The sequence below is a fragment of the Balaenoptera musculus genome, chromosome 1, assembly GCF_009873245.2.
Source record: "Balaenoptera musculus isolate JJ_BM4_2016_0621 chromosome 1, mBalMus1.pri.v3, whole genome shotgun sequence".
NCBI classification, from domain to species: domain Eukaryota; kingdom Metazoa; phylum Chordata; class Mammalia; order Artiodactyla; family Balaenopteridae; genus Balaenoptera; species Balaenoptera musculus.
The window spans coordinates 140100958-140127563 of record NC_045785.1 but is presented as its reverse complement, the minus strand read 5'-3'; the positions used below and the strand labels follow the sequence as shown (position 1 = coordinate 140127563).

General features: G+C 34.3%; 1 protein-coding gene across 5 annotated transcripts in view; it reads left to right on the top strand.

Moving 5' to 3' along the window:
* The window catches only part of TRMT1L (tRNA methyltransferase 1 like), a 36963-nt gene extending 11083 nt beyond the window's left edge, over positions 1-25880 (top strand). For all 5 annotated transcript variants that reach the window (XM_036868077.1, XM_036868085.1, XM_036868110.1 and 2 more), the window contains 11 exons: positions 2-131; positions 1589-1712; positions 2207-2286; positions 6856-7105; positions 7506-7718; positions 8652-8842; positions 18799-18877; positions 20828-20994; positions 21669-21731; positions 24079-24205; positions 24313-25880. In XM_036868077.1, the coding sequence (XP_036723972.1) occupies positions 2-131; positions 1589-1712; positions 2207-2286; positions 6856-7105; positions 7506-7718; positions 8652-8842; positions 18799-18877; positions 20828-20994; positions 21669-21731; positions 24079-24205; positions 24313-24565 (1677 nt within the window). In that variant the 3' untranslated portion in view covers positions 24566-25880. The remainder of the gene's footprint in view (position 1; positions 132-1588; positions 1713-2206; positions 2287-6855; positions 7106-7505; positions 7719-8651; positions 8843-18798; positions 18878-20827; positions 20995-21668; positions 21732-24078; positions 24206-24312) is intronic.
* The last annotated feature ends 726 nt before the right edge of the window (positions 25881-26606 follow it).

Here is a 26606-nt window from a genome sequence, read left to right as displayed (position 1 = left end):
GATATCCAGTAAAATGGGAGCCCATTATCATTGTATTATTTGTTCAGCAACAATCACCAGAAGGACGGATATGCTAGGACATGTTAGGCGCCATGTGAATAAAGGAGAGACTAAATCCACGTATATTGCTGGTAAGTTGAGCAATCTCATTAACATGTTAACAAGTAAATTCTTAAACAATGGTCTAATTATTCTTTTCAGATATCAAGCAGACAAAATACAGTGACTTAACCATTTAGTTAACAACTAATCTGTCTGATTTTGTTTTGTTTCTGTGAGACTCCCAACAATATTCAACTGTTCTCAATTTAACAGATATATTTAATATCTGGGATAGATATTAAATATGGGTAGAAAAAAGTAACTGATGTTCAAGTAAATATAGGTATCTTAATGAAAGACTATAGAATTTTATTACGAATGACGGCTCCTGTACCAATAACTGTGTTATACTTATTATTGAAAAACACTGGAAAAAGGAGGTAGAGTGATATATAAAGACTCTTTATTATCCTGAGTGATATCAAGTTATTAGTAGCTTGTTAATACTGAGACAGTTCCTTCTCAAGAATTAAGAATTAAGCCCTCCTGCCCTAAGGCATCCATTATATGTAATGAATTAACTTCTCTCGTATACATCTAGAATGGTACTCTGGACCTTCCCTTCAAGAATTGAAAAAAAAAGTCACTGAAATAATTATTTGAAGGGCTTAATTTGCTCACAGAACCTGGTTTGAGAAAGGCTGATCTTGTGAGATATGTGACTTGACACTTTGTTGAGTATAGAAAGATATATAACACAACACTAGGAAAGATTACTTTTATTTGGCATTGTACAAAGGGAAATATGGTTCCCATTTAGTTAACATTCTGGTAGTAATGTTATCAAGAAATCCAAACATAGAGAATCTCAATTATATTTCCCCCACACATATTACATATGTCTCCTTTCTTAAATATTTAAAATATATTCACACAAACACATCACTGTTTCATTTGGGTTTATAGCTAAATGATTCTAATGTACATTAAATGTAGAATAATTTTTTTACATTAGCTTATAGCTGTTTGAATATAATTTGTGATTTAAAATCATAATTATGAGAAAGTGTTCTGAAGTCAAGCACATTCAGGAAATATAGTGACTCTTAGTCATCCATGCCGGCTAATGGAATGTAACCACACAGAGAGGTTAATTTTCTAATGTTTAAACCACAATAAAATATATTTAGCAAACCAACCTATGTAAACACAATGTAGTGTTTGATGAGTAATAAAGGTATTTTAGGATTTTGTGCTATCTTAGGTTGATCATTCTTAACTAGGTATACAGATACATTGATGTGCTAGACAGTTAAGATTTTAAGCTGACAAACTTTAAATCACCAAATACTTAACTGAGTACTACTCTTTTCCAGAGACAGTGCTAGGTAGGTCAGTTTGGGGGGATTTTTTTGGCATCTACTCAACTGATTTCATTAACATGAAATATTATAAAGGAAGGTTATTTTTTTAATGTATATTGTTTTTGATATTTAGAATTATTTTGTATTTCACTGGAAATCTTTTTTTTTTTTTGTAATTTTAGCTTCTGCTGCCAAACCACCTAATGAAATTTTGAAAGAGGCAGACACAGATGTACAAGTTTGTCCCAACTATTCTGTACCTCAGAAAACAGATTCCTATTTTAATCCCAAAATGAAACTAAATCGGTAAGATAAATTGAAAACAGGGTTATGGGATGTTTCAGATAATTACAGATGTACCTTTTCTTAATCTTTTTGTTCTAATATATCGAAACTTAAAACTAGGTATAGATTGAAAATCATTTATTTTAGCATTTTCTCAGAATGATTGTTTTCTCTCTTTTATTCTTCTACCAAACCAGTTTCTTTCTCAGAGAGTAAAATAGGTCTAACTTTATATAATTAAATGAACATGTTGGACAAGTTGGGCAAGTTTGTGGGCAAGTTTTATTTATAAAATCATTATTCATAGTGAATACTTGTTAATAAAACCCAATTCGATTTGTAGTTTAATTTCACAGATTTTTAGTTCTTGTACTGTTAAGTAAGGAATATTAGGTCTCTTTCCAAAATAGTTTGCATAGTAAATAGGAGCCCCATTTCTCACTATTCTTAAAATAAAATCTACAATGATGAAACCATGGTGCGTAAAATTGTTTGATTGTTATACTTTCTTCTAGGCAGCTAATATTCTGTACACTGGCTGCTTTGGCTAAGGAACGAAAACCTTTGGAATGTCTAGATGCCTTTGGAGCTACTGGTAAGTAGTGAAGCCTTTTTGGAACCCCACTTTATCAGATCTGTACAGTATCTTTTCTTTCCCTTTTTTTTTCTTGTTGTTTAGCCACTTTGAAAACTAAGGGTTTGTTTATATCATGTGAACCTAAAGAGATTTTTTTCCCAGTTTTATTGAGAAATAATTGGCATACATCACTGTACAGGTGTACACGTTTGAGGTGTACAGCATGATGATTTGCTTTACATGTACTGTGAAATGATTACCACAATAGGTTCAGCTAACATCCATCATCTCATGTAGATACAATACCATAAGAAGAAAAGAAAGAAGAAAAAAATTTCTCCTTGTGACGAGAACTCTTAGGATTTACCCTCTTAACGTTCCTATATACCAGTGTTACCTGTACGTAGTCATCATGTTGTACATTTCATCCCTAGTACTTATTTATCTTATAATTGGAAATTTGTACCTTTTGCCCACCTTCCAGGACAGTATCTTTTCTTAGGAAATTTATATGGATGTCATATGTAGCAAAATATTTTGATATAAAAAAAAAATCCAAGGTAAATTTTTTTATTGTGGAAATTTTTCAAATATATACAAAAGTAGAGCATATAATAAATGAATCCCTTTATATCCATCACTCACTTCAGAAATTACCAATTCATACCCAGTCTTGCATATGTATTCCCATGCACTTTCCCTCATACCTCATTCCCCCATTCTATATCCCCATTATTTTGAAACAAATCACAGATCATTTCATCTGTAAATATTTCAATGGGATATGTAAAAGACAAGGACTTTTTAAAATTAAAACCCATATACCATATCACACCTAAAAAATTAAGAATAATTCTTTAATATCATCAAATGTTTAGATATGCCTAATTATTTCATAATTTTTTAAAATTCAAATCAGAATCCAAAGACTATATTTCAATTGTTTAGTATGTCTCTTAAGTCTCTTTTTAATCTATATTACCTTCCATCATTTTGTGTGTATGTGTGATAATTATTTGTTGATATAACAGGTCATTTGCCCTGTAGAGTTTCCCACAGTCTAGATTTTTGCTGATTGCATCACCATGGTTCATATAAGATGAACCATCACATGATTCCTCTATCTCTCATATTTCTGTAAATTGGTAGTTGGATCTTCAGGTTTGATCAGATTCAGATAGGCTTTTTTTTTTTTTTGCAAGAATACACATTTACTGTGATCAGTTATCAGTTGGTGTTTGGTTGTCTCTTTTTTGTGATGCAGTAAATATTGCTTACTCATTAGGCAGTGGGGTAAGGTGAAATTTTAAAGATTGAGACATTTTCCCAAAAGGACTTAACAGTAGAGAAAAGATAATGGAAAAAGTAGAAAATTTCTAAGAAGCCACTTGTACCTAATCCACGTCTTACTTCTTAAAGGTTATAGGAGTGTATTCTTGGGAAGTTTGTACCAATAGGATGAAAGCATGACTTAGCTCTACTTAAGTTCCTCTCCTCAGGGAGAACTAGTGGTTAAAAACATGGACTGTGGAATCAAACTGGCTGCATTCAAATCCCAGCTTTATAACATGGCAGCTGTCTAACCACAGGAAATTTATGCTTCAGTTTCCTCATCTATCTAAAGGAGGGTACCCACCACAAAATAATGTGAAATTAGGTAAATTAATACATGTAAAGAAATTGGAACAGTGTCTGGTATATAGCAAATGTTATAAAATTATTCAGTATCATCATTATTGTATTATTACTACTTCTACTACCATCATCATCATCATTAGTAATGTCTCTGTAAATATGGTAAAAGTGATGAAGTAGTGATTTTAAGCTGATCACATCCTCTGAGCCAGTTGGATTTTTTTTTTTTAATATTTGTTTGTTTATTTGGCTGGGTTGGGTCTTTGTTGCGGCATGCAGCATATTCATTGCGGCATGTGGGATCTTTTGTTGTGGCACTCGTTGTGGTGCACGGGCTCTTCGTAGTGGCACGCAGGCTTCGCTATAGTTGTGACATGCGGGTTTTCTCTTCTCTAGTTGTGGCGTGGGCTCCAGAGCACATAGGCTCTGTAGTTTGCGGCACGCAGGCTCTCTAGTTGAGGCGGGTGAGCTCAGTAGTTGTGTCGCGCGGGCTTAGTTGCCCCGCGGCATGTGGGATATTAGTTCCCCCACCAGGGATCGAACCCACGTCCCCTGCATTGGAAGGCGGATTCTTTACCACTGGACCACCAGGGAAGTCCCACCAGTCGGATTTTAAATTTGAATCAATTTTTACTCCTTTTCTGCCACTGTCCCCACATACACTCAACCACCAGATCTGTTCTAATTTTTCTTTTGTATTATGACTCATACTCCTTTTCCATTCCATATCCACCAATGTAATGATTTTTGGCAATGATATCTCTCCCACCCAGTCTGTCTTGTATGCTATTGCAAACAGCCCTTCCTCTGAAACACTGAATTGATAATGTTACTTCTCAGTCAAAAAAATCATGCATCTTTATTGCCTAAATAGAGTTCAGCTTCTCAGATTGAAATTTAATATCCTCTATAATCTGACCCAACCTACTTTTCCAGATTTATTTCCCAGCATTTTCCCTGACACAACTTCTCTCTCTCTCTTTTTTTCTCTCTCTCTCTTTTTACATGCAATAAAATTTATTAAATGTCTATCCTAGACTGGGTACTATATATGTTTCTTGATAGTGGAGTCATTTTTTTTTCCTCCAGTTTTATTGAGATATAATCAACATATAACATTGTATAAGTTTTAGATATACAACATAATGATTAGCTCTATGTATATATTGTAAAATGATCACCAAAAAAAATTAACATCCATCACCTCACATAGTTACATATTTTGTTTTCCGTTTTTATGAGAACTTTTATGTTCTGCTTTCTTAGTCACTTTCCAATAAACAGTACAGTATCATTAACTGTAATCACCCTGCTATACATTATATCCCCAGAACATATTTATCTTATAACTGCAAGTCTGTACCCTTTGACCATATCCACCCAGTTCTCCCACCCTTCCAGTCTCCACCTCTGGCAGCCACAAATCCAATCTCCATTTCTGTGAGTTTGGTTTTTTTAGATTCCACATATAAGTTAGATCATACAGTATTTGTCTTTCTGATTTATTTCACTTAGCATACTGCCTTCAGGGTCCATCCATGTTGTCTGAAATGGCAGGATTGCCTTCTGTTTTATGGCTGAATGGTATTCCACTGGGTATATATATATATATATACCACATATTCTTTATTCATTCATCCATCTGTGGACACTTAGATTGTGTCCATGTCTTGGCTATTGTAAATAATGATGCAATGAACTACTCTTTTTTTTAACCTGAAATCACTAAAACTATCATTTAAGTAAGATCTTCTCAGCCTTTTCTTTTTAATGTGCCTTGGTAAACTTAAATCAAGCTCATAGCAGTCATTTTGTGTGTTTCCCCATCGCTAAAACGTGGATAGGGACTTCCCTGGTGGCGCAGTGGTTAAGACTCCGCGCTCCCAATGCAGGGGGCCCAGGTTTGATCCCTTGTCCAGGAACTAGATCCCACATGCATGATGCAACTAAGAGTTCGCATGCCACAACTAAGGAGCCAGTGAGCCGCAACTAGGAGCCCGCCTGCTGCAACTAAGGAGCCCATGTGCTGCAACTAAGGAGCCTAAGTGCCACAACTAAGAAGCTGGTGAGCCGCAACTAAGGAGCCCGCCTGCCACAACTAAGACCCAATGCAACCAAATAAATAAATAAATATAAAATATGAATATTAGAACTTACTTCACAAGCTTGTTATAAGAATAGGAAAATATATGTAAAGACCACGGCACATAGTAAATGCTAACTTTTTACATTTATGAAGCACATGTAGGGAGAAGATGGTTAATACTTCCCGTAAATAGGGGTTTTTCTACTCCATACTGGCTAGGCTTGTGTCACCATCTCCCACTGTGTAGTGAATGTCCCTTATGACTCAAGTCCAATAGGAATAGAAAGCCTGTGAGAAGGGCCCTCTTGGTCTCAATTCCTCTTGGTCATTTGCTTACACATACAAAGTTGTTCTTTTTCATTCACAATGATGCTATTGTGCAGTATTTGAAAAGCACTGATCCAGGAAAGTTGTTTTCATGTTTTGGTGCATTAGGGTAAACTTCAGCAGGAGGAGTTCCAACTACCCATCTTCCCTTCAAGTAGAGTAACTGCACTCTTACTCACATTGTATATTGGGTTTCTCTGTAAGATTTTGTTTCAAAAAGTATTCCATTGTAAAAAGAAAGAAAAAAAAATCCTACCAAAGCCCAAATAAAGAACATACATGGATATTTTATTTGAACATGGATTATAGAAAAGTGTTTTACAAACTATTAATGGAAATCTGTTAGACACATTTTCTTGTGGTAAATTTTCTTCAGAGGCATTTTAGTGAGAAAGTAGAATAAGAATTACTTATGAAAGTATTAAGATTTTGAAAGAACTGTTTTTGTTATTTATAAAATTATATTCTTTATTATTATTATACTACTTTTTTTCTTTATTACAATTTAAAAACTCATTTTTCCTCCAATTTCTCCCAAGGGATAATGGGATTACAATGGGCAAAACACCTTGGAAATGCAGTCAAGGTTACAATTAATGATTTGAATGAAAACTCTGTGACGTTGATTCAGGAGAACTGCCATTTAAACAAATTGAAAGTGGTGGTGGACAGTAAGGAAAAGGAAGAGAGTGATGATATTCCTGAAGAAGGAGAGGAAAACTTTGGTAATATTAAGGTGACCAAAATGGATGCCAATGTACTGATGCATTTGAGATCTTTTGATTTCATGTAAGTGAAAAAAATTGTGTCACTTTCTAAACTGACTTGGATTTGGCGGGAGGCGGGGTAGGGAGGGGGCCGTTAAAAATTAACATAGTTTGTCACTGTTTGTTTATTTAAATTAATACAGTTTTTTGGCATTGGCCTAAGGAATGCAGTAAGAACATTTTCTAGCATTTGAAATAAAATGCCTGGGCATGAAAATTTCCTCTAAGCCTGATTTATTTTTACATGTCTAACATATCATATGATCATTTTATTGCTTACTTTAAAAACATAATTATGTATTTAAAATAGATTTATGAAGTCCTTTTGAATCCATGGAATTTTGTCATTAGAAATAATGACAGTGGTATTATTTTGGATACTAGTATGATTTTAAATAAGTCTATATTCTTTCTGATTTTAGACACCTAGACCCTTTTGGAACATCTGTGAACTATCTTGATTCTGCATTCAGAAATATAAGAAACCTTGGCATAGTGTCAGTGACTTCTACAGATATCAGTTCTTTATATGCCAAGGCACAACATGTTGCCCGGCGTCACTACGGCTGTAACATTGTCCGAACTGAATATTACAAGGAGCTAGCAGCCAGAATTGTTGTAGCTGCAGTGGCAAGGTACCAAATGGCCAACAGTGTACCTTGTCTGGGTATATGATAAAAAGAAATAATATTACAAGAAGTGTTTATTTCATTCCTCAAAATATGCATGAAATACAAATTCCGTATTCCATATATGTAATCTTGATTTGTTTGGTAATTTTATGTTATGTTAGAATGTGATTTAAAAGCTTGTGCCTAAAATAGTTTACTCTTCAATTTAAAATGTTATTAAAATAATTAAAGTAGTAAGAAAGAAAATATTGAAAGTTAATTTCAAATCAGTTTATTTCAACAATGTAGGGGACAGCACCATGAAAAGGGAAAGCAAAGACTGTTTTTAGATTTAGAAACAATCATTTTTTAATGTCCATTTCATCTTTTATTTATGTAGTTTAAAAAAATGATGGCTTATAAACTTGATTCAAATCAATACATACAAAGTTTAAGTTAGTTTAGAACTTTAGAGGGAAAACTAAGTACATAAATGGTGTATCAAGTAGAATTTAATCCAAAAGTATATAAAAGTAATAATGGCAAGGACTTTGCTTATTCATTTTTCACTGACTGTTCAGTTCCTGCATGTAGTTAGTACTCAATAAACATATATTGTTTAGAGGAAGCTTTTATAGAAAAAAGTAGATAAAAATAAAGAAAGATGGTTGTGATGACAAGAAACAAAGTGACACTGAAAACCAGAGAATATTGAGAAGATATCATAAGGGAAAATGTGTAGTTACTAAAATCCTGCCAAGCATCCTATATATCCTGTGTTTCAATTTGTGTAGAAGTTATAGTAATGATCTTTTAAAATCACGGCTACTAAGAATTGAATTTTCCTTATTTTCCCATAACCCATCCATAGTTTAGTGTCCAAGTTAGTATTGTCAGTATAATGCCAAACAAAGGAAAATGATAAGCTCCCAAAATAACTTTAAAAAATTTTTCCAGAGCTGCAGCCCGATGTAACAAAGGCATAGAAGTACTGTTTGCAGTGGCTCTGGAACATTTTGTATTGGTTGTTGTGAGAGTTTTGAGGGGGCCTACTTCTGCAGATGAAACAGCCAAGAAGATTCAGTACCTAATCCATTGTCAGTGGTGTGAAGAGAGAATTTTTCAGAAGGATGGTAATATGGTAGAAGGTAAATTCAAGTTTCTTTTGACTGTATATCCTGTTTAATTTATGTATAAGCCTCCAATGAATAAGCCTTTATCACATCCCTAATTATACATATTGTTGTCCTTTGATTTTAAAGATTACAGTGCTAACTTTATTTCCTATACTGGATTTCCTTTCATCAACAGACAAGACATTCGTGTGAGTTCATTAAAATCATTTACTCATCATAATTTATGCTCTCTAGCCCTGCCCTCTGTTGAAACATCTAGAAATAACTTAGTTTCCACTGTCACTAATTTTAGGAACATTAAGTCAGATTACCTCTTTGTCTAGGATGTTTCAAATCATTAATTCTATAAAAATAATTTTCATGTTTCTGACTGAATATAAAAGCCATCAGTTATAAAATTCATTCAGTAAACATTTATTGAGCCTCTACTATATGCCAGGCCTGGGGAATCAAGGAAAAAGATGTGGCTTGTGCCCTCATCAAGCTGTTTCTATTTTGCTTTTCTGGGACATAGAGTTGCCCATTGTTTTCTGTTAGGTTCTTGGCATTTTTTAAATATGGATTTTTAAGAACTCCTTTATATACTAGAGTTTAACCCTTATGATATGATACGATAGTTGCAGATATTTTTTCTCATTTTGTCACTTGTGTTTGCATGTTTTTTTTTTTTTACCTTTTCATGCAGAAGTTTTTCATTGTTGCCGTTGTTAAGTTAATCAAACATTTAATGTACTCTGGATTTTGTCTGTAGTTGGAAAGAGCTTTCCTATCCTATATTATTCAAGGAAGGTTATGTTTCATTGAATAGTTCACCTCTTCACTGATTTGAGACTACCATATTTATCTTATACTGAAATCCCACATGTATTTGAGTTTGTTTCTGGATTTTCTATTCTTTTCCAGTGGTTGGATGTTCATACACCTCTATCCCACTGTTTTGATTACAGAAGACTTTTAGTGTTGTTTAATATCTGTTAAGACAATCCATTCTCATAGCTCTATTTTCAGTGTTCTGACATTGGATCCTTTTTTTTTTGGCTTAACAAAAAATAAATAAATAAACCAGTTGGTGGTTTATCTTGATCACATTAAGGAGGATAGAGATATTGTTACGGTTTTGAAGCTTCCTAAGAACCCAGTATGCTTTTCTTTTGTCCAAGAGTTAATACTTCTGCTACAGTGTTAATTGATAGTAGGAATGGAGGGCATCCTGTCATGTTCCTTGTTTTAGTTCCCTCTGGTGCTTTCTGATTCATACTTGAATCTGAGATACCTATCATTTATCAGGTTGAGAAAGTAACCTTCATTTACAATTTTACTATGTTTTATCATGATGTTGAATTTTGTCACATGTTTTTTCAGCATCTGTGGAGGTGATTATATGGTATTTCTCCTTAGATCTATTAATTTGATGAATTGTAATAAAATTTCCCAATATCAAATCATTCTGACTTTCTAGAATAAACTACTCTGTCAGGAAGTATTCTTTTATTATGGATTCTGTTTACTAATTTTTTAAAGGAGTTCTGTTTCAATATCATAAATAAGATGGTATATAGTTTTCCTTTTTAGAATAATTTTGGTTGGGCTTTAGAATTAGTTTAAATTCCCTTCAAAAAGAATTTGGAACCTTTACAGTTTTTTCAATGCTTGGGAACAGTTTAGCTAGCATCAGAATTATTTGTTCACTAAAGGGTTAATAGTATTCACTCAGCTTTTCTAATTTATTTGCATAGAGTTGAGCCAAGTGATGTCTAATGATTCTAATTTCTTTGGTTTCTATGGTTATATTCTCCTTATTTTTTAAAGTTTTAGTATTTGTCCTTTCTGCCCTTTTCTCTTAACTATATTAGATACTGATTTATCTAGTCTGTTGTTTATTTTCTTAATGTTTACTTTTGTAGTAGCAAATATGTATATGTTTCTGTAATTTGGATTTATCAGTTTTAAGTAATATACTTTGGCTTTTTGGTAACATAAATGAGGTAATAGCCTGCCATTTTCCATTTTCCCTTCCTAATTTTTGTCCATTATACCATTTTTATGTTATATGTAACATTTATATTCTATTTTGCCAGTATAATCCACACATTAAATATATTCAGTGCTCATCATCAGTGTTCCTGCCATAATTTCTTGAATTATCTGTTGGCTAAATTTAACTTTCTGAGTTTAGTCAAGAGGGTTCATGGGGAAAATACTCTTTGACTTCTTGCATGTTTAAAGCTCCCTGTTTATAGCTTTATACTTAAAAAGTTTAAAGAGTTCGAGTGCCTTGTCGAAATTCTTTTATTGTCTTCTATTACTGAATATTATTGTAACTTTTCCTTCTTTTATATGACATAATTATTTTGCCTGGCTGCCCAGAGGAATATTTATTTTTGAAATACTATGTTCTAACCTTATTTTTAGGATCAGTTTTCCTAATCATGGCATCCCCTTTCATCATGTAGCTTCAAATATCCTTTCATTTCAAGAAAGCTTTCTTAAATATTTTTTAATTCTAATGTTTGTCTTACCTTGTACTATTATGCGTGTGCTCTCTTCAACCTGTCTTCTTTAACTATCATTTTATCTAAAAATATTCGTATATATTTATAATTGTTGTATCATCTTTGGCTCTTTTGTCATTATGAAATGTCTGTCTTTATCCCTGATATTTCTTATCTGAAAGCCTATAGTCTGATATTAATATAAATACCACTCTCATAGTTACTATTTGCATAATATATATTTTTATCCTTTTAGTTTTAATCTGTAAGTGTCTTATTAGATCTTGCTTTTTTATCCAATCTGATTGTTTCTGCCTTTTGATGAGAGTGTTTAGACCATTCATATTGAATGTAGTTATTAAAATGTTTGGCTTTTCAGCACTTTTACTATTTGTTTTATATGTATCTCATGTCTTCTGTGTTCCCCCTTTGCTGCCTTCGTAGTGTTAAATGTTTTTTTACTGTGTCATTTTGATTAATTCCTCTGTTGGTTTCTTAGCTATGTTTTTTCCAGTTATCTTCTTAATGGTTTCTCCAGGGATTATAATGTAGACCTTTAACTTATCTTGATCTACCTCAGGTTAATACTGACTTAAGACTGGCAAAATGTGGCAACTTTGCTCTAATTCTATTTTTCTCTCACCTCCTGTGCTATTTTTGTCATATGTTAATTACATCTACAGACCCAATCCAATAATATAGTATTATTTTTTAAATCTTATGAGTGTAAAAGAAAATTAAGAAAAGAGACACACACACATATCTTTCATAGTTACCCACATAATTACCTTTCCAGTGCTCTTTATTCCTTCCTTTGGATTCAAATTACTCTGTAAAATTTCCTTTCAACCTGAAGAACCCCCTTTAGTATTTCTTATAGGGTGAGTCTGCTACAACAAATTCTCCTAGTTTTTGTGTACCTGGGAATGTCTTTATTTCACCTTCTTTTTTGAAGGATAGTTTTGCTGGATGTAGAATTATTGGTTGATAGTTTTTTTTTTCCTCTCAGCACTTCAACTATGTCAGTCCAGTGCCTTCTGGCCTCTATTATTTCTGATTAAAAGTCAGCCATTAATTGTATTGGTTTTTTTTTTTTTTTTAATTAATTAATTAATTTATGGCTGCACTGGGTCTTCGTTGCTGTGCGCGGGCTTTCTCTAGTTGCAGCGAGTGGGGGCTACTCTTCATTGCGGTGCACGGGCTTCTCATTGTGGTGGCTTCTCTTGTTGCGGAGCACCAGCTCTAGAAACGCGGGCTTCAGTAGTTGTGACTCGTGGGCTCTAGAGTGCAGGCTCAGTAGTTGTGGCGCACGGGCTTAGTTGCTCTGCGGCATGTGGGATCTTCCCAGACCAGGGATCAAACCCATGTCCCCTGCTTTGGCAGGTGGATTCTTAACCACTGCGCCACCAGGGAAGTCCCCATTAATTGTACTGTTGTTCCCTCATACTTGATAAGTTATTTTTCTCTTACTGCTTTCAAGATTCTCTGTGTAGCTTTCAGCAGTTTAATTATGATGTGTCTGAGTGAGTCTCTTTGTGTTTATCCTACTTGGAATTCAGAGCTTCTTAGGGCCCTAGATAATTGTTTTTTATCAAATTTGGGGCACTATCTTGCTTCTCCAACCTAAACCTTTATCACTTCAAACTGAAGACAAATATCTTCTGTAATTACTAATCATGGATTAAAGGAGTTATATAATCATAAGCTGTTTCAAGTACAGTTTTCTAACCAATCCCTTTAACAGTTGTCCTAGAGCTACTCTAGTGTCATTCATCCTTGCTTTTTAGGTTCATATAGCCCCTAGGCTATTTCTGCCTTTAATAGCTATTCTCCCCAGTGGGGTTTTCTTCCAGTAGTATGATCTCACAGCTTGTAGGCTTTCAGAAAGCACTGAATGATTTGGGATGTGTGATGACTCATCTATTTTCCAGCGCTATTTAGGAATTTTTCATAAAAATATATTTTCTATCATTTCTAGAGATTTGGAATAAGAAGAGAGGACAGGTTTAAATGCTCAGTCCACCATCCTAATCTTGGTTTCAATGCAACAAAATCAGAGGAGTTACAGAATCCACTCTGGCTTTTTAAAATATAGATTTCATAAATACCTTGATGAAACTTTGAAAAGTTTTGGTCCTCCTGGATAATTGGTTTAGTGCCCTATGGTTTCTTTTCTGTTTTTTCCTAATTCAGTTTTCCTTTATGTAAGAAATAACAGACATCTTCAGTGTTTAAAAGGGTATCAGTAATGTGAGTTTCCCTCAATAAAAAAGAAAAAGAATCTCAGTGTTTTTTACCTCATACCCCAGTGTTACAGACGGTGTTCCTGCCCTTAAAATCATGAATCAATTCTTTCTTACATGGAGTTTATTATCCTTTCATATCTCACCATGTGTGTTTTACAGTATCAACAAGTAACTAAACTCAGATACACACTGTTCAGATTTGATCCTGAATCCATAAAAACCTAACATCTTTCCCTCTCCATCAGAAGTGCTTCATGTTGTTGTATAATTTTAGACTGTTACTACAGTGGGTTTTTTTCTTTTTTTTAAATATTTTTTTAACTGACATATAGTTGATTTACAGTGTTATGTTTATTTTTGCTGTACAGCAAAGTGACTCAGTTATACACATATATACATTCTTTTTTATATTCTTTTCCATTATGGTTTATCCCAGGAGATTGGATATAGTTCCCTGTGCTATACAGTAGGACCTTGTTGTTTATCCATTCTAAATGTAATAGTTTGCAACTACTAACGCCAAACTCCCAATCCATCCCTCCCCCTCCCCCTGATTAAACATTTTAAAGGATTTTTTACTTAATAAATTGCTATAAAGCAATATGATTTGTTGTCTGCATTTTGTCTTTAATCATACAGGACTTGGAGAGTGTAAATGATTATGTCTTTCAAAAAAGTCGGTCACTTAGAATTTTTTATGTTTATCAATTAGTAATACATAATTTAAAAAGTCAGATAGTTTCATAAGTCTTATTAATAAAATAATGATATCTGCCCCACTCCCTAAAGTCAACAGCTAAAACCTCACAGCTGTTTCTTCTAATATTTAAAGTCTTTAATGTTTAGTGTCTTCCCTGTTTCTAAGTTGCATGCTTATACTGCCTGTAACTTCCTTTCATGGAAGAAGAGTATTCAGCATCTCAAGCCAGCCCAGTCACATGCATGTACTTCTCCTCTCCAGTGTTGGCTTAATCAATATTCAGTGTTTACATTTTTATAAATATAAAATATTGTTCACAAGTCACATTGGTTATCTATTACTGTGTAACAAATTACTCCAAAACTTAGTGGCTTGAAACAACTTTTATTATCTCATAGTTTCTCTGAGTCAAGAATCTGGGTATGGTTCAGTTGGGTCCAGTAGCTGAGGGTCTCTCACAAGGCCACAGTCAAGGTGTTGGCCAGGGCTGCAATCATCAAGGCCTGACTGGGGAAGGATCTGCTTACAAGCTCATTCACATGGTTACTGCTTGTCATGCAGTCCTCTTCATACTCACAGGATAGCAGCTCACTTCGTCGGAAGGATTAAGCAAGAACCAGAGAGAGAAAGGAAGGGAAGGAAAGAGAAAAAGAGAATATTGCCGTATTCTAGTACTAGAAATGAGTCTCTAGATCCAGTGATCTCACATTCAAGAGGAAGGGATTATAGAAGGGTATGAATGCCAGAGACAGGAATCATTGCTGCCTATCTATGTTAGAAGGCTGCTACAACACAGATGAACCAGTTAATATGCTGTAATAACATTTCTTTTTTTATACAACTCTTTGCTTACTCTGGAATTAATAATTACTATGTATTTGTCACCTTTTGTGTATATACTTTTCATAATCCATAATCCAATTCCAGTGTTCCTGTGATTTTGGTTAAGAACATCAAGTAATCTTTGGGTTTCATTTCATTTCCCTGGAGACAGTTCTCCTGCTCTAGTTTGGGTTGTTTTCTAGGTCTGCTGAGAGCTGTTGCCCTAGGGCTTCCTTTTAGACCATCATAATGGAAATTTTCTTTGGCTTTCTCCTTCTGATGAATTTCCTATATCTTAAATCTTATGTATTTTCCACTTTTCCTTCTTTACTTTCGCCTTTTGAAACTACACTTTTTCCCATAGCTTCCTGAGGATTGCATGGCCACGTACAGAAGCCTAGGTTGGAAATCATTTTTCCTCAGAATGTTTAAGATATTATTCCATTGTCTCCTAGCCTCCAATATTGACAAGTCTGCTATTGTTCTTATATATATAGTCCTTTGTGTTTTTTTCTCTGAGTGCTCCTAAAATATCTCTTCTTAACCCAGTATTCTAAAATAACTTCATGATGTGTATGAATTCATCTTTTTTAATTCAATGTGCTGGACAATCTGTGAGCCCTTAAACTTGAGTTCTTCAGTTCTGGTAAATTTTTTTCTATTATTTCTTTGATAATTTTCTTCTCTCAAAATATCTCTCCTCTCTTCCTGGAACTCATTTTAGTTATATGATGGATCTTCTAGATTAATTCTCTAATTTTTTTTATATCTCTACTATTAATTTATTTGGCATTTAGTTCTACTTTATAGATTTCCTTGAGTTTTATTTTCCAACTTTCCTGCTTAAATTTCTGTCATACTTGGTTCATTTCCAAGAGTTATTTCATATTTTTTCATTGCTCCCTTTTTAGTAGTATCCTATTCTTGTTTCAGAGATGTAAAATCTAATCTTACCTCTCTAAGACTATTGATTACAGTTGGGTATATTTTATATTTAAGGGAGGATAGGGTTTTTGTTTTGCTTATTTTTGTATTGTTGCCATTATTTTGTTTTAGTTCTTCTCTTTCCTATTTCTCTTTTGTAATTTTGTTCTCTGTCATAGTATATCTCAAATGTCTAGTGGTCTTTAGTTTCCGTGCTGAAAGTTACATGGAAGTACTTGTGGCAGGGCTTATAAACGGATAGACTTTACTGTAATGAGAAGGCAGTCTGCCTTTTCACTACAAGAACCCCCAAATGCCAGTCAGTCAGTAAGTCTGTGTGTTTGTGTGTGTGTGTGTGTGTGTGTGTGTGTGTGTGTGTATGTGTGTCTCTTTTCTCTTGGATTGGTAAGTATTTCTACAGAGGAATCTTGCAGGCTTCTATCAATCAGCTTTCTAGGAACCATGTTGAGGAAGTAGACTGGAAGGTCTTACCATTTGTACAGACTTTTACTTAGTCCCTTTCTTTTCATATGTCTCCTCACTCTTAACTGTGACTAATGTCCCTGGTTCCAGATTCTCTGTAGTTCAGCCTCACCCAAGATTAACTTCCTCTTTTGGGATGGGGAAGATGCAGAAGCCTAACTGTTGGTATTAGAGAAGATCCACAAGTCTTAAAATTTTAAACGAGGCCTTTTTTTTTTTTTTTGCGGTACCACCCTATTCCCATCTTCAGAGACCATCAATACCTTCAATTCTCAAGCCCTTCCAGGTCCCCCATGCCAGTGGGCTTGCTGTTTATTGGTAGCCCTTCTACCCATTTCAGGCTTAGGCTTGAGCTTTCTCTGACCTGCTAAATCCCCTTGTGTATGTGCTTCCCACTTCTAAAATTTTATTGACACCTCTCATCATCTTTTGTTATCTCCTTTCCCATTTTATTTATCTTTGGGGTTTGAATTTTATTCCTTTGTTCTCATTTTAATAATGCTTTAAGAAACAGCAGAGATAAAGTATGTGTTCAGTCCATTGCATTTAAATAAAAGTCTCTAAGTATGTTTGAATTCCTTATCTGGAATTACCTTCATAGCCTGTTTTACCAGTGACATAGAAATACTAGTTTTCTTCTTTTTTTACCCCTTCATTTTTTGCTACTGGTAACTTGAAATGATAGCCCTGATCCCTCAAGATGCTGATGCTGACCAGGCACTGAGAAATTCTAGGTGAGGGGCTTGAAAAAAGACATAGGTTTATATGATGGGAGCATTTTGCAAAATGCATCAGGAAAAAAACTGACTAATACAAATTTATGTCTGTGCTGTCGGCGGTAAGTTGGTGTGACTGACAGAACTGTAACTGTGAATTGCCCTAATTTCAGTAACCCTGCCTGTAGTATTTGTAGTTTAGTTATTTAATGGTTTCAGGGAGAACTTCTTGAATATATTAATATAATAACTGAGGAACATCATTCTCAACAAAGCTAAGGTCAATGATAACCACACCTTCTTTTAAGGCTGAAAGGTAGACCTAGGAATGAACAATGAAGGAAGCTTTTAAGTAAATATAAGATTTTACAACTGTGCATTTTGCCATTTAATTGCATTGAATGACAGAGTGATATCAGATAGCAAGAGGTTATAGACCCATGTCCCTACCACCATAATCCTGGGTTCTGGATATATCTAGGACCCATTGATCACATCAGGCCATTCCAAGAAAGTGAATGATCAACCCAGGAATGGCCTGGGGGAACTCAGAGTCTGATTTAAAATGACTATTCTGGGTCTGAAGTGAACTGAAAAGTCCATGGTAGAATATCACCCTTTTTTGGAAACTAAGAATAGCTCTCATACCTCCCCAGTCACCTTGTGATTCCATCAGGCCCCTCATTGCTCTTTAAACTGAATTAGTTTCTTCTAGCCTAGATTTTTGGGGCTGAATATGCATCGAGCCTAGGGAATAGAGTAATTCATTTTCTTCCCAGTTACAGAAGAGTTAACTTATAAGAAATGTCTTTATTTTGATGGGATGTTAGTTACCAGGGTATATACATTTGTTAAAGCTCATCAACCTTTTCACATAAAATGTATACATTTTACTGCGTGTAAATTATACCCCAATCAGTTGATTTTAAAATATGGATATCTAGGGCTTCCCTGGTGGCGCAGTGGTTGAGAGTCTGCCTGCTAATGCGGGGGACACGGGTTCGAGCCCTGGTCTGGGAAGATCCCACATGCCGCGGAGCAACTAAGCCCGTGAGCCACAACTACTGAGCCTGCGCGTCTGGAGCCTGTGCTCCGCAACAAGAGAGGCCACGATAGTGAGAGGCCCGCGCACCGCCATGAAGAGTGGCCCCCACTTGCCACAACTAGAGAAAGCCCTCGCACAGAAACAAAGACCCAACACAGCCAAAAATAAATAAATAAATAAATAAATAAATTAAAAAAAAAAAATGGATATCTTGTGGAATTTACAAGACTTTCTCCTACTTAAATTATTTCAGGTAGTATACTGACTAAAAGCTATGCCTCTAATAAGTTGTTTGATGTGGATTTCTACATCTTTCTTAAGCTTTAATCCTCTGATCTGTATAACTGAGATCTTAACAGTACCTACTTCAGAGAGTTGTAAGGATTAAATTTTTTTAATGCATATAAAATACTTAGCACAATACCTGGCACATAGTAGATCCTCAGTATATTGTAGCTGCAAATTATTGTTAATATAATAATTACTACTGTTTACGTTGTCATTTCCCCTTTGACTTCCCTTTTAATTATCTTTTCACAGAAAACCCATATAGACAGCTACCCTGTAACTGTCATGGAAGCATGCCTGGAAAGACAGCAATAGAACTTGGACCTCTATGGTATGTGCCTAAGCATAATATATTCAAAATTGATGAATGTATTGATTTGATTGTTGACTTTTGATTATGTGTGGTAAAAGACAAGCAAATTAAGTTTCAATTTTTTTTTAACTATAGGAAAATAATTATGATTCTTTTCCCCCTATGAATCTGAGGTGTTTTGTTTTCAGATTTTTCTATACCATTATTCTTCCAAGTTCGTGACAGGGCTAAGATGCAGTAGGATCAAAGAGAAGCCTAGCTGATATGCAAATAATTTATTTCTGCATAGTAAGAATGAGGCTTTTTTCAGTTAATAACTATAGAACTAGGGTGTGATTGTAAAGTGATCACTATAACTTTTTATAGACCAGTCAACTAATACATTAATAAAAGGTCTTTGAGGAATTGGTTTTAAGTAAGAAGGGCATGTGAAAGTAAACGTCTGCTTTTGTGTTAGGTAAAGCTGTTTAGACAGGACGCAGCTGCAGATATTTAATGTATGTGTGCTTTTGCATCCTTAGTAACTAGTTATTGTATTTTTAATGCCTTAAAGTTGAATTGCTTTTACTCAGAATCCTTCCCATAAGCGTTTGTTACTAGAGATTCTTGTAGAAATTTGAGATTCCTGACAGCATTGTGACAAGAATCACTGCAAACTTCAACCTCATTACTTTACCAGGCCAAGGTTTGGCCATCTACTAAGCCTAAAAATTAATCTAATAGTAAACATATTTGTGCTGATACCCATTATTTTATCTTCATTTCATGTAAATACTTGTAGATTAAGAACGACCTGGCCAGCCTTATCTTCTAGTACTCTCTTACTTATATCACACATTGATCCTACTCACTGATCTTGGAACTAGGGAAATTAAGAACAGGTTGCTGGATCCAGAAAGATCTCCTAGCCCAACTCCTCCCTCATTTTACAGATGAGAAAATTATGGCACAGTGTATTTAAGTGCTGGCTAAAACTGACCCCCTAAAATTTAGTTAGTAGCACAGGCAGAGCCAGAACTCAGGTTTTCTGACCTCCAAAACTGAGATCTAAACCGTGACTTAAGATTTTCTCACTTAAAGCCATTGTTCATGTCTTTACACTCATCCAGTCTCTTACCCCTTCCCCACCTCCAGTTTAAATTATATATCCTCTTTGAAGTTTCTCCTTAAGTGCTTAAACCCAAAATAATCTTTAAATTGTCTTTTAGTAAATCTTATATTGATCACTCATTTGACACTTAAAATCACAAATCCTTTCATAATTTGCTAACCTTAACAATAATAGCTTCTCTTCCTTGAGGATATACTTTGTACTAGGGATCATAGGTGTACTATCTCATTTAATTCCCATAACAAGTCTGTGAGAGGTTTTATTTTCCATATTATGATGAGGAATATGAGACTCAAAAGCAGTAGTTATTCAAGATTTCATAGCTAGTGAGTGGTGGAGCGAGGACAGGAATTCAAGTTTATCTGACTTGTAACTGATATTCTGTCCATTATACCTGTGACTCTCAAATTAAATGGGAAGCATATCAGACTCAGCCCTGGGCCATTTTTTAACTACATCACCACCAGCATATGTAATTCTCATGTATCTCACCCTGTCCCACCATATATACACTGCAATTAAGGTTTATTACTGGAATATGCACTGTGAAAACCTCTGCCTTACACTATGTCCCTGTCTAGATTCTGTCTAGATTTATAAGCTTTCATAAGGTAAACACTGAATTTTATACTTTGGTATAACTTACACCTCTATGTGTACCACAGGACTTATACACCTTATTGAGGGCTCAATAAATTCTTGTTGACGTAATGTGAATAAATTTCCTTGACTAATCCCACTAGCTTAGAGAACTGACATGATAAAAGGTGTGGGCAAATTATCTTACTTGTTAAATTATGAAGACATTTTTTTTAAAGAAAACATTTCTCAAACCCAATTCTATGTTCTTTTTTCAGGTCAAGTTCCCTTTTCAATACTGGATTCCTCAAAAGAATGCTATTTGAATCTCTTCACCATGGTTTAGATGACATTCAGGCCCTAATAAAGACATTAATCTTTGAGTCAGAGTGTACTCCTCAAAGTCAGTTTTCAGTTCATGCACCTTCAAATCTCAACAAGCAAGGTGACTAATTTAACACTAATTTACTAGCTTACAAATTGGTTATCAGAAATACTCCACCTTTTAATCTTTATTTGATGTTATAATCAAAAGCAGTATAATTATAAGTTGTGTGCTTTAAGTAAATCCTCTCTAATGAGTCTAATCATAATCCAGTTAACTTTTTTTTTTAATTGCATAGTTTTTTTCAGGTTTATATTAGGGGCATGAAATAAATAATGATTTTGTTAAGACAGATATATTTTTTAAATTTTAGTAGATTAAAAGAACTAAAAGTCTGTTGTGATTTTATTACCCTACATCCTCTTTCTAGAAAGAGAATTCTGAGATCACTCTGAGAATAGTGTGGCCAAAAATTTTGTAATATCCATTAAGACATGGAAGCTAGCTTTACACTTATCACTCAGTAAAGCTAAGTTTTTTCTCCTTTGTTTTATCTGGCTATTGATACAAGGGTGGGCTTGTTAGACATCCTAGCATTGTCATGAGTCATTAGAAGAAGCAGCTCTTATTAAAGGGTTAAAAAATGAATTCTTGTAGCCTGTTTTGGTCACAGAATCTCATATATTCATAAAAGCAGTGTGCATAGAATTAAGTAAGCTTTTATTTAAACTTCAAATTGTTGCTTACTGTCATTCTGTAAAATATTTTATCATTTCCATTTGTTTTTATTTTAGAAGAATATGGTGTATTTATTAAAACTACAGATGATACCACAACAGATAATTACATTGCACAAGGTATGTATGTATATGTGTGCATATATATGTATGTATGTGTCTGTGCAAAAGGGCACATAGCAGAAGGGTAATTGGAAGGGAAGAGATTGCTTTGGTAGCATACTTCAAAATGCATTTTCATATTATACCAACAGCAAAATTATAATAAACCTTGTTTATCTGGCATTTGCACAGTTCAAGGTTTCTACTAATATGTACTTTGTTCACATCTCTAATATATGGTGATCCCCTTGCAAGAGCTATAAGATCTTAAAGAACCATGTGAACCAAAATAAGATCAAATTATGTTTGATAAAGGTTATAGAGTTAAGATTAAATTTTATTCTAAGTCTTATAAACTTTCTCATCAACATATGATTTATAGGAATTCCACTGATTAACCAGAAGACCCTATACTCCGGCCGTAAGAATTTATTACATGGCCTTTCTTACAATTTGGGGTGTGTGCATACTTTAAAATTTACTTATATTAGACACTGCAAATTCATATCAAAAGGGTGTTAAGATTTATAATGTCAGTGCCTTAATGTCTAAAGTTTTTAAAAGACAATGTTAGATTCTAAATGTGTTTTGTATACAGGTAAAAAGAAAACACAGTGTTAAGACTGAAAGAACAGAGGACTATAACTACAAGCTATAATTTTGTATTGCTCAACATTTTAGTGTTGATCTTCAAAGACAAGAAAATTTCAACTCCTGCTAATAGCTTACGGTTTAGTAATTACTGCATACTCTTTCCAACAGTCATGTTCATTTGGCATCTTCAACTAATTTGCGAAGATTCAAATCACTTAAATGATTTATTCTCCTTAATTTCTCTGTTGGAGGGAAGAAAAAGGCATTATGGTGTACTGTGAAGCACATTAGATTTAAGAGCATCATTCTACTTCTTTGTTTCGTTTGTTGTATAACTTCAGCCAGGTCCCCCACCTTCAAAAGAGTTGTCATAAAACCTTTTTAGAATAAGGTAAAACATGAGTTTTAAAAATATTTAAAATCTGAGCCTTTCTCATGTATAAATTAAGGGAATTAGACTAATCTCTTTGGGTTCTTTTATAGCTCTGAAATTATATGATTATTCTAAACTAGTATATCAATATACAGAATCTTCCATGATAGAAAATATCAGGCAAAAAAAATCCATGTACTGCTGATGGTAGTAATTATTAAGGTTTGGTATCGGATTTTTAGTCTCAGACTTTCCTAAATCTTCTTAGATTTAATGTGAGAGTATAATCAAGTTTTAATTATTGGATTTAATGGGGGAGTCATGAGGCAACAGTTCAACAATAATTTATATTTATCTTTGAATGCAGTTTATCATTTTCATGCATCAAATTTCGCTTCTGAATACTTTTGCTTAAGTGACTGTTAGTTTTCATAAAAATTTAAAATTTGGCCATAATAACATCCTTGTAGAAATAATTAAGAGTTGAACATTCAGAAAAAATCTCATAGTAACTTGGATATCTCAGTTGTCTTCCTTTTGTGATTTTCAGAAGGATACATTGCTAGAAACTTAACTTGCTAGCTGCCTTTCACTTAAAATGTAAAGGCTAAGTACTGTGGTAAGAAGTAGGCAATGAGATCATACATTGTACCTTTTTAAATTCCTGTATCCAAGCCCTTGAGACTGATTTTGTGTTGGTTTTGTTTTGTGTTCATTGAAGACCTATTGTATATCAAATTCAGTTGACCCTTGGAACAACCCCAGGGTTAATCCATGTATAACTTAGAGTCAGCCCTTCATCCACAGATTCAACCAACCGTGGACAATGTAGTACTGTGGTTTTTACTATTAAAAAATATCCATGTTGAAGTGGACCCACACAATTCAAACCTGCATTGTTCGAGGATCAACTGTATTGGCATTCAGTAGAGAATACAAGTATAGAAATAAAGGACATTATTCCCAGGAACTTAGAATATAATTTGGGAAGAAAGGATTTATACACATAAAAGACCTAAATACGTGAAACAAGGAAAACAAAAAATGACAGAACTTAAACTCTGAGTAGTGTAGTATGGGATGACTGGCCCAGAATTCATAAATGGCTTTCTACAGAAGGTGGAAATAGACTTGAGGCTTAAAATTGAAGAAGGTAGAAAAGAAGTTCTGATTCAGCAAACAGTTAAATATTAATATTACATGGGTGAAGGATAAAGTATCAAGAATATATATCTTACTCTTACAATAAAAGCTATCTAGAATTAAGATTAGATAGATAGGTTGAAATGGTGTGTGTCAGAGGATTTAGACTCGAAGACAGTACGTAGTTATAAAAGTATTTGGCTTGTAATTTTTAAGAGAATGCTAACTTTCTGTGTTTATATATGTATGTTTCAGGAAAGAGAAGAAGTAACGAAACAACCACAAATTTAGCCAAGAGGCAAAAGACTGATGTCAATACTGAACATCCTCCCTTTTATTACAACGTCCACAGACACAGCATTAAAGGAATGAATATGCCAAAGTAAGACAGTCAGTGAATGACAGTGTATATATTTTAAGATTTTAATGACATTGTGATTTAAATAAAAGTACAAGAACCTCATTATTTTTTTCCTTTCCTTGTTCCAGGTTAAAAAAGTTTTTGTGCTGTCTTTCTCAAGCAGGCTTTCGAGTAAGCCGAACTCATTTTGACCCGATGGGTGTCCGTACAGATGCACCTCTAATGCAGTTTAAATCTATCCTTTTAAAGTACAGCACCCCCACCTACACTGGAGGACAGTCAGAGGGCCATGTCCAACCAGCGTCCGAAGATACAGTAGCCGACAGGGTTGAAATGTCAGTGAATGACAAAGCAGAAGCAAGTGGCTGCAGAAGATGGTAAATGTAAAAGAAGTTTGTTCCCAGATGTCTGTGTTGATGGCCTAATAGTTCTCTATATCAACTGTAGTGCTTTTTCTATTCTTTCAATTCAGTTGTGTAAAAATAAAAAAAACAGTGCTGTTTTCATTCAGAAAATTAGCAGTTTCTAACTTAGCTGGTTTGGGAGCTATGCTTTCCAAGTTTTTCTTATTTTAAAGAAAACTTAAAATTTTAATGAAAACATTTCATGTGAAGCCAAGTTTGTGACTGAGATCACCCTACTGTTTAATACTCAGAAAATTTTCACATGCAAGGTGTTTGGAATTTTATGTATGTCATGGAAGCCATCCTTTACTATACTTAATCACATCTATACTTAAACTGATTCATGATATTTATGTTTTTCTGTTTGTAGTGTATAAGATGAAGCCAGAGCCTTTTATTAAAATGACCCGAAATAGAATAGGAGGAACAATGTCCTTTCAGGTCACTAATATATTTTTTCACAAATACAAGCTAAAATATATTCCCAATTTCAAGAAATCATACCTCTCCCCACATTGATCTTTCATTACTAGCTTTTGAGAAATTAAATAGTTGCCTGAGATAGAAATACATTTTCTTATAAGTTTAAGGTCTACATGACTAAACTTCAGAGTAAGATTTTGTTAAGGTAAATTGAGACCACTGTTCTTATATAGTGATTGTTCGCAAGCACTAAATTCTGAAGAGGAGAGATTTTGTTATGAATTAAACAAACTGGGTGATCTCAAGTGCCTCAGTTAATGCACGTACAATATTCATTTGCTTGGTTGTCTACCTCTCAGGAGTAAAACTTGTCACCTTATGACTTTATGAAGTGAGGATTTTCTTGTTTTTAGGTGTGTGTATGTGCTAATTTTTTGTACAAGTAGCTCAGGCTAACATGACTGAAAATTAGTTGGAAAAAAAAATCTCATTTCCATTAATAAATATTGTTCTTGCTTCATTTGAATATAAGACTTTGGATGAAAAGATATACCAAAAATTTACATTTTTGTCTCAAGGATTTAATACATATTTACCTTGTTAGAGGAAGTAACTTTTTACAAGCAGTAAGCTTAAGAATTGAGGGAGAGTAACAACTGAAAGGTTTAAATACACCATGTAAGCACTCCTATGACATATATAGAAATTCAGGGAGTCTAGGTTACATTAACATAGAATATTAACTTAGAGGAAATAAAAGAAAATCTCTTTGTGTTATTACAGCATAGTCCTAGAAGGATGCTTTTTCTCATCTCCAATTAATAGAATTTTAGTAAAATAAAGGAACAGGTGAAGTGCAAGTTAGTCTCTATAATGACCATTAAAAAAACCTTTATTATTCCTGCCATTTAAAATTATAACTCACAAGAGCACAAAAAGAAATAAAAGTTATTACTTTTTTTTGTATACTTAAGAAAAATTACTATAAATCCGTAAGACAAACCAGCACATGGACCATCTGATTATTTACAATATATGTGTATGGGGAGAGGAACTGAGGTGAAGGAGGAGGAGGATGTGGAACTCAACTCCCCCTACAAACACTTCAAAAATACATCTACATGTGGAACAATTCTCACTGAAAACTAACTGGAAACTGTCAGAAAGACTCCTGTACAACCAAGGCTGTAAGAAAGATTCACACAGAAACGGGTAAGAAGGGAAAACAAGCAATCAGGTCGGGACCTGTGACCCTGGGAGGGGACTTAGAGGAAAAGGGAGATTACATGGGCAAAGGCCCTCCCTGCAGGGTGAGTGGTTCAGGCCACATATTGGATGCCTCAGTCCTGGGGTGCAACAAAGGGAAGATGAGCCCCCTTGGCTGGTTGGAGGGCCAGTGAGACTAACAGGAGGGCTGTTAGAAGGTTGCAGTCCACTCATGAGCACATGGATACTCACCTGCTCTCAAAGCTGGGCGGAAAGGGAGATAGAAATTGAAACCTCGCGAGTGGCTGACTCCTTTCCTGTGAACGCTCTGGTATGCCCCCCAACCTGAGCTGAGCAGATATTCCAGCACTGCTTGCCTCGCATCACAT